The sequence below is a fragment of the Macrobrachium nipponense genome, chromosome 18 (genome assembly GCF_015104395.2).
Source record: "Macrobrachium nipponense isolate FS-2020 chromosome 18, ASM1510439v2, whole genome shotgun sequence".
Classification (NCBI taxonomy): domain Eukaryota; kingdom Metazoa; phylum Arthropoda; class Malacostraca; order Decapoda; family Palaemonidae; genus Macrobrachium; species Macrobrachium nipponense.
The window spans coordinates 67,275,722-67,285,413 of NC_087211.1; the positions used below are offsets into that span (position 1 = coordinate 67,275,722).

A 9,692-nucleotide genomic window follows, 5' to 3' on the forward strand; every position below is an offset into this window, starting at 1 on the left:
CTGTAGGTCCCGTTGCTATGTAATCAGTTGGTCCGTAGCCACGTAAAAATGTCTAATCCTTCGGGCCAGCCTTAGGAGAGCTGTTATAATCAGCTCAGTGGTCTGGTTAAACTAAGATATATTTAATTTTTCTTCATCTGTCTCTCTTTTTCTCTAATACACATGCACACATTTGCATAAATGCTCTCACACACACGCATACACTCTTACACTCTGTTGATGGCTGGGTGGTAAAAAGTCACAGTACATAGTTGTTTCTGAACTAGGCAGCGGTTCGAATCCCTGACGAAGCACTTATTAGTTATGATTCCTTTTGGCTTAAGTTCTTCCAGAGGTTTCGTGGATTTGGTATTGAATGATATTTGTAAATGTAAAGAAGATTACGATTTATGTGACAAAAAACAATTAACTCTCTCTCTCACACACAAACACACACACACACACACACACACACACACACATATATATATATATATATATATATATATATATATATATATATATATATATATATATATATACACACACACACACACACATACACAAACACAGAGCCTCCTAAATTATTTCACTCGATGTTATCAATATCGTTAGTTTCATGTTATCAATATCATCGATATGACAAAAGATTTCATTAAATATCGAATTTTCTAAGTAAAACTTATTTTACATTCTTAATGTATCTGCATTTGGGAAATAACACACAGATATTTATATATCTTTGTATGCATTTATCTATATTTAGAACGATTAGTAGTAGGTATGATATGATGGTCCGACCACTCCATGCCTGTACTGGTATGATTTTCCGGAACCGGGATGCCCAACTTCAACCTTGTATCCGAAAGTAGTTTTTGGCCCACGTTTGTATCCTAGGCCTAGTCCGTGAACTGGTACGTGCAGGTGGCCAAGGGAGCCTAGACCATGTCCCAAAAGGTGTCCAGGTTCGGCTTCCCTCTTGTAGACGGTGTGCTCGTACACCTGGACATTGGCGTGCTCGCCGTAAGGGTGTAACTTATAGCCGAGGTACGGACCGTGGTAGCTTAGGTCTATGCCATACTTCCCGAAACCGTAGCCGTAGCCACGCCCGCGGCCGTGTCCGTAGACCGGGTTGCCGTAGTCGAAGCCGAAGTCATTCGTGTGTCCGAACTGGTGGTGGGACAGGCCGGGTTCAGCTTCGCGTTTCTCCTTCGAGGCGGCTGCGAGGACCTCCACCACCGCCAACAGCAGCAACGCGACCTAGGGAGTGAATTGGGGAAGGCATGAATGAACGGATGATTGAGTGCGGGAATGAGTGTATGAACGGATAAATGAGTGAATGAATGAAGGTGAATGAGCGAGTGAATGGATGGATGAATGTGTGAGTGAATGAATGAGTGCGGGAGTGAGTGAGTGTATGAACGGATGAATGAGTGGATGAATGAAAGTGAATGGGCAAGTGAAGGAATGGACGAGTGAGTGAGTGAAGGGATGAATGAGTGAATGAGTGAGTGAGTGAATGTACAGATGAATGAGTGGATGAATGAAAGTGAATGAGCGAGTGAATGAATGGACGAGTAGTGTGTGAATGGATGAATGAGTGAATGAGTGAGTGAGTGAGTGAATGGATGAATGAGTTAATGAGTGCGGGAGTGAGTGAGTGCGTGTATGAACAGATGAATGAGTGGATGAATGAAAGTGAATGGGCGAGTGAATGGATGTATACATGAATGAGTGAATGAAAGAAAGCGAGTGAATGAGTGAATGAAAGAGAGCGAGTGAATGAGTGAATGAGGAAGGCAAGAATTGGTGAATGAATGGTTGACTGAAGGGATACATCAGTGAAGGAATAATCTGATGAATAAACGAAGGACAATGGGTCGTCATAAATCTGTGAATGAAAGGTCTTAAATAAATGAAGAAATGTGAGCAGTAATGAATAGATACTGAATAAGTGAATGGTTGAATGAAGGAAGGCATGAATAATGAATCGGTGAATGAACGGTCTCATTAATGAATGAAGGACTTTAGGAAGTCATGAATCGATGAATGAATGATTGAATGTTTTGATGGAGGAAGGCCATAAAAAAAAACTGGAGTTAAAATGAATGAAGGGGTGAGAATCAGTGGCTGGTCGATGGATGAATGACTGAATGGTTGAATGAATGAAGGCATGAATAACTGAACGAATGGTTATATCGATGGAAAAAGGATCGTACGAAGTCATAAATTAGTGAATGAATTGTTATATTGTAGGAATGAGAGGATTAATAGATGAGTGAACGACTGAATGGTTGAATGACGGTAGGCATGAATCATTGAATAAAGGAAAGTAGAAGCAATGAAATGATGAATTAATTAGTCCCTTGTTGAATGAAGGAAGTACTGAATAGATGAATGATAGGCCCATTGTTTAAATAAAGAAAGTAATGAACAGATAGATGAATGAATAACTCATTAGTTGAATGAAGGAAGTACTGAAGAGATGAATGAATGACTCACTGGTTATATGATTGAAGTAGTGGATAGATGAATGAATGATACATAGGTTGAATGAATGAAGTAATGAATCAGTAAATGAATAGTCATATTGCAGGAATGAAAATGGCTGAATGTAAGCTTTGCATAAATGTTAATCCAAGAGTGAATGAGTGGGAATATATATAAGATTATGTTAGTGTGTGTGAGTTAATTCGTTAGCTGTTGTTGTAGGACTTTTAAAGAAATTATTGCAATGTATAAATGTATAATTTACATTATACATTCTAATTTTGAATGTAATATCATAGACTGATAATGAACGGAAATCAACAAAAATGTATTTAAAAAAAAAGAAAAGGTAGGTATTTGGTCGAAAAATCCTACAATTACGAGAGTAGGGAAGTCGATATGGGTGAAAAATTGCCATGAAAAATCTAAAGATAACGTCCTTGGCTAGATACCAATGAGATACGCCACGGAAATGGTGGTATTCATCAGTAATAGTTTTTTGGAAGATAAAAAATAACTTAATGGAGGAAGAGGAATTATGCGTCGGTGGAAATGCCACAAAGATGTCGATTTCAGTTACTGATATATAAAAGTTCAAACTTTAAAATTTAAGAGGAAATATTTAATAAAAGCGCATGTCAATAATGAGAAAAATAAATAACCTTTCGACTGCGCTGTATTAGAGAGAGAGAGAGAGAGAGAGAGAGAGAGAGAAGAGAGAGAGAGAGAGAGAAGGTAAGTAATTTATACAAGCTAGATCTTCCACAGTGAAAAATAAAAGAAAAAGTGATGCTTAGAGAGAGAGAGAGAGAGAGAGAGAGAGAGAGAGAGAGAGAGAGAGAGAGGAGGTAAGTGATTTATACAACTAGGTCTTCCACAGTGAAAATAAAAGACAAGTGATGAGAAGATGAGAGAGAGAGCAGGGAGGAGGTAAATGATTTATACAAGCTAGATCTTCCACAGTGAAAAATAAAACAAAAAGTGATGCTCAAGATGAGAGAGAGAGAGAGAGAGAGAGAGAGAGAGAGAGAGAGAGAGGAGGTAAGTGATTTATACAAGCTAGATCTTCCACAGTGAAAAATAAAAGAAAAAGTGATGCTTAAGATGAGAGAGAGAGAGAGAGAGAGAGAGAGAGAGAGAGAGAGAGAGAGAAAAGGTAAGTGATTTATACAAGGTAGATCTTCTACAGTGAAAAATAAAAGAAAAAGTGATGCTTAAGATGAGAGAAAGAGAGAAAGAAGAGAGAGAGAGGAGATAAGTAAGTGATTATACAAAGCTAGATCTTCTACATTGAAAAATAAAAGAAAAAAGTGATGCTTAAGATGAGAGAGAGAGAGAGAGGAGAGAGAGGAGAGAGAGAGAGAGAGATTACAGTAGAGAGAGTGAGAGAGAGAAGGTAAGTGAATTTTATAACAAGCTAGATCTTTCCACAGTGAAAAAATAAAAGAAAAAAAGTGAATGATTAAGATGAGAGAGAGAGAGAGAGAGAGAGAGAAGGTATTTATACAAGCTAGATCTTCCACAGTGAAAAATAAAAGAAAAGGTGATGCTTAAGATGAGAGAGAGAGAGAGAGAGAGAGAGAGAGAGAGAGAGAGAGAGAGAGAGATAGGAGGTAAGTAATCTATACAAGCTAAATCTTCCACAGTAAAAAATAAAAGAAAAGGTGATGCTTAAGATAAGAGAGAGAGAGAGAGAGAGAGAGAGAGAGAGAGAGAGAGAGAGAGAGAGAGAGAGAGAAGGTAAGTAATTTATACAAGCTAAATATTTCACAGTGAAAACCAAAAGAAGAAAGAAGAAATGCTTAAGATTATCTCATGCTAACCTACTTAAAGAAACTCACCCTTCTCCCAAAGTGTAAAATAAAAGAGTCCATTTGCCCTTCAGTTTCATCTTCCTAAATCAGCTCCGAAGACCAATTGCCCTGGAGTAACTTGGTATCTCCAGGGAGGAGTCCTTCCCCATTTCCATTTCTGAACATAAATAATTTACTTACCGAGAGGACTCCACCGGGAGCCGAGGTTTAACCAAGCGACAGTAAAGGGTTGTTTATGCTCAGAACTGTAGGAATATTGGTCTTTTGTTGTTAATTTTTTTTTTAATAAGTGGGATCCCTCCTATCTGTATATCACTTGAGTTCTTACTCCTTCTTAATGAACACCATATTCTATGGAAGCTTGAATTTCAAGTCAGTGGCCGCGGTGGGGTTGTTCCTTATGAATAGGTTTCATCTGCCAGATAATGATTATAATGGAGATTTGTTCACATATTTTCAACATGAAGGTATAAAGCAGCAACGTTCTTGGCCTTATTTTACAGCTTATAGAGGTTAGAGTGACTAGTTTGGCGTAAAATTTTGGAAAACGGCGTTTTAGTAGATGCTGTAAGCATGTAGATATATGTAGTATATATGTCCATAAATTATATATGCATATATGTAATATATACTATCTATCTATCTATCTACCATCTATCTATATTATATTATATATATATATATATATATATATATATATATATATATATATTATATATTATATAAAACTATTAACTGTTGTAGATTTACTTTTCTGTAATGTATATATATATATACATACATATATATATATATATATATAATATATATATATATATATATATATATATATATATATATATATTACAAGGTTATAAAAACGTAATTCAACAACAGTTAAGCGAGAGGCCAAAGAAATAGTCTAAACATTAAGAAAAAAATAATTTGAAAGCGGTTAGCCAGAAATTAGTTTTGCTTTAGGGGAAAATTCACCTACCTCCACCCAAACCCGTCGCTTTCCCACACCAAAAAACAGAAAGAAAAAAAAACCGTTTGAATGAGTTACAGTGGTAATGAATTAATTCAGCCGCATTAGCATAATCAGCTTCCACGTGAAGTAACTACGATTCAGTGAACATTTTTTATTTGAACACCACAAATGCTAAATTAACCATGGCTGTACGATTCTAATGGCCGCATTAGACAAGAAAAATCCGTCAGAGTAAAAAAAAAAATGAATTATAAACATCATTCGATGAATATCACAAACGCACATTTATAGAAACTTGTAAGTTAGACAAGGGAATCGTAAGTGTCAGTTTCACCTCAATTAACAAATAATGGAAAACAGTAAAGAACATGTGTATGCTAGCTCAAATGAGCTTAATTATTAGAAGTGAATAGACTATTCACAGCTATTTAGCGCATATCTATCCATTTATCTGTCGAGTCATTTAGTATAAATATAATCATATATATCTCTACATACACACAATTATTTATATATATATATATATATATATATATATATATATATATATTATATATATATATATATAATATATGAATACTTATCACATCACCGTGATTCATATAAATCATTCGAGCTACAAATGTCCTTTAATATCTAATTCACTCTGCCTCGGAATTGATATATTTTCATATATGTACACCGAGGGGGAATTTTAGTGATAATAATTCGTCCCCCCCATGGGATCGAACCCACCGTCCAGTTGGACGGGGAACGAAAGCAGGAACGGACAGTGACGCTACCGTTCTGATTTCATTCCCCGTCCAACTGGACGGTGGTTCGATCCCATGGGGGGACAAAATTATTATCAACTAAAAAATTCCCCCTCGGTACATATATGAAAATATATCAATTCCAAGGTAGAGCGAACATTGATATTAAAGGACATTTGTAGCTCGAATGATATATATATCATAATAATTATATTACTAATATATATTAATAAATATATAATATATAAAATATTGTTGTGGTGTGTGTGTTTATTCTTATATATATATATATATATATATATATATATATATATATAATATATATACATACATATATATATATATATATATATATATATATATATATATATGTTTATATATACGTATATATGGGTAACCTGACAAAGGTAAGACCACACCAGTCATTTCCATAATCATACATTGACTGCTGAATCATGGACGAACGAAACCTTATAAAGAAGACTTCAAAACATCAGTGGTTGAATACACCTAGAAAGAAAGCTCATCATCAATTTGTCAAACCCCCTTCACACAAATTTCACTATTCACGCCGAGAACTAGCCACACTTTTCTAAGCTCTTTGTTTTTCCACATGACTGAGCCATTTCAATTACCTTTCTACAGCTTATGTGTATATATCCCCCACCTTTTAGTGTTTCTTAAGCTGCAGATGGTTGAAAAAGAAATAATTTAAACAGCGTAAACTATTTCTCCTAATTCGCACTCACTGTTCACACTCCACTTCCTGTGTACGATATCTTTATGTTTATTTGAGTACATATACTAGGGTATGTGGACAGCAGCCTTATTCCAAAGAATTACTGGGAATCGGAAAAGTAGCATCTTACGATAAAAGGAGCACTTATATGTAAATCTACCAGTGTATAAATTTATACATTATATATATGTATATATATATGTGTGTGTGTGCGAATTTGTGTGCGCGTGTGTGTATGTATGCCGGTGTGTGAATAAAGTTAGAGCCACGAATAAAAATTGGTCACATGTTAATAAGACGATAGTACTGAGCGTTTTAATTGTTTCACTTTTCCTTCGTGGCTGTAACGATGTTCGTATAATCATCACGTCTTCACCTTTTTTGTGATCTAAAATATAATATATGTATAGGTGTATGTGTGTTTGTGTATAACAACTTGTCTACGGACACAAACAAGATATTAAGTCACTCCTCACATACCAGAACCCGCATCTTCGCAAATGACTCACTGGACCTCTCAAAGTTCCCAAACTGCTTTACACACACTTCCTGCGTCGCCGTGGTATGTATATATACCGTCACGTTTGTGCGTGCGTTTGTTGCTTGTAGGCTAAGGGTCCCTGAGTCTCAGAGCCACGCCCTGAAGTAGGAGGAGAAGGTCGACCTCGAGTCCAGGAGCAAGGGGACACTTTATTCGTGTGGTCGCTTTGTTCATCTGAATGTCCTTCTTGAGTGTTGTCAATAACACTCACGTATTCCTTATTGGGAAAGATATATAATATAATATATATAATATATATATATATAATATATATATGATTTGAAATGTCTTTTTACTGTAAAACAACCGTATAATACGAAGATAAAAGGCCCATTAAACACTATTTGAACATTGCAACCATATATTTCGAGCACTTCCTTCTGTGCTCCTGATCAGTGATCAGTGGCTCGAAATATATGATTGCAACTTTAAATTTTAAAAGTGATTTATGGGCCTTTTATCTTCATATAATTGTATATAATATATATATATATATATATATATTATATATATATATATATGTATATATATATAATATATATATATATATATTATATATATATACATATATTTATATAGTATGTATATACATATGTGTGTGTATGTGTGTATATAGATGTAGATATAATATATATATATATATATATATATATATATATATATATATATATATATATATATATATACCTGTGAGAATACATACATTCATTTTTATGGTAATTGGTATTGTTGAAAAGGTTAAACTTCTTTATTATCCAATACTTTCGGTATTCAGTGCGCATTGTTTTTTCTTGCTTCGGGTACCAATCACCACAGGAATGGTGCAGCAGTGTCCGAACACAAGTAAATCAATTTTACAGAAAGACATCAGTTGTCAATAAGCATATAGGTAAACTGGGTATTCGTGAAGTCCGTCTCTTTTTCTCTTGCTCTCTCGAATGCTATGTAAAATTGGTTGTGTTACTGATACATATATGTATGTATATATACATATATATTATAAGTTAATACCACAGGGAAATTAGGCAAAAAAATTGCCACCTATTATTTTTCCTGTGGTATTCGCTTATATAATGAAGTTACGCGTAGCTACTGTGATGTTTTAAGCATACATAATGTGTGTATACGTATATATTTATATATGCGCATATATATATATATGTAACAATTTATATATATAATATATATATATATATATATAACATATATGATATATATATATATATATATATATATATATATATATATATATATCTATATATATATATATATATATATTTATACTACTGCATATACATACATATTCATGCTTACACACATACTACACGTCGTTAAACTGACATGGCAGGAAGGAAGAAATTGTAATTTTGGTTCGGATCCTATAGTAACCTGAAATATATTTGATCGAGTTCGAAATTAAACCTAAATCTTTCCTTTTGCCATTATCATCTACTTTTTCCATGAACTAGTTTGAACATGAGCTAAGAAGACCTTTATCATTTAACGTAATGATTTATTTAAGCCACAGTTTTATTGGCTACAATAACAAATGTCAAAAAGAATCTTAGAATAATAGAAGACATTTATTTTTGTCTTTTTGTGGTGAAAGGAAAGATTATAATTATTATATATCTATATCTATATATCTATATATATATATCTATATATATATATATATATATATATATATATATATATATATACTACATATATGTATATATTAATCAAAGTGGTATAATATTGTCTTGAAATATAGTGGGTGTGCTAATCTTGACATGATCCGGAACCGACAGTTACATTAATCGGGTCGAAACTGTTTACATGTTTAGTGAAAAATCCAATACCATTAAAGAACGTTTTAGTGTACCATGTAAATCTCCATTGCAATTACTGATCTTACTTACTATCGAAATTTTCTTCTGTAGTTTCTTACTGACGAAGTTATATATCCCAGAAATGTAAAAGGGTATAAAGCTAATGCCCACATTGGATATATGAAACGAATCATTTGTTGATATTTTCTTCCCATTAGTGGTAATCTCCCGCAATGTATGAAACAATCAAGGGTGCCTGTGTGGTTTGTAGGTGGGTGGGGTGGGGTATACTTCAAGCCTGGCGAAAGGAAAAAAGTGAAACCTGTTAACGTCGTTATTGTTGAAGATATTGGGCCGTTATTTCAGGCAACGTACATCCCAGGCGGTCGAAAACTTTCCTGATGGCCTTTGTTTTGGTCCTTCAGAGGTCCTAAAGTGTGATTAGCGTTGTATCGTTCCCGAGTTATCGTTGCACAGCTTTTGGGCCGCTTCACTCTCGCGTCTCTTGTTGTTGTTGTTGTTGTTGTTTTTGTGGCTGTTTTCAGATGTGTAATGGACGCCCAAGTGCCTTTGCCTCGTCTTAAACGACGCTT

General features: G+C 34.3%; 1 protein-coding gene across 1 annotated transcript; it reads right to left on the reverse strand.

Moving 5' to 3' along the window:
• Positions 1 to 710: 710 nt before the first annotated feature.
• LOC135196774 (uncharacterized) lies at positions 711 to 7,309 on the reverse strand. Its single transcript, XM_064223568.1, has 2 exons — positions 7,225 to 7,309; positions 711 to 1,239 (listed from the first exon to the last, which is right to left on the reverse strand). The coding sequence occupies exons 1-2, from the start codon at positions 7,234 to 7,236 to the stop codon at positions 751 to 753; spliced, it is 501 nt and encodes a 166-aa protein (XP_064079638.1). The 5' UTR covers positions 7,237 to 7,309; the 3' UTR covers positions 711 to 750.
• Between the last annotated feature and the right edge of the window lie 2,383 nt (positions 7,310 to 9,692).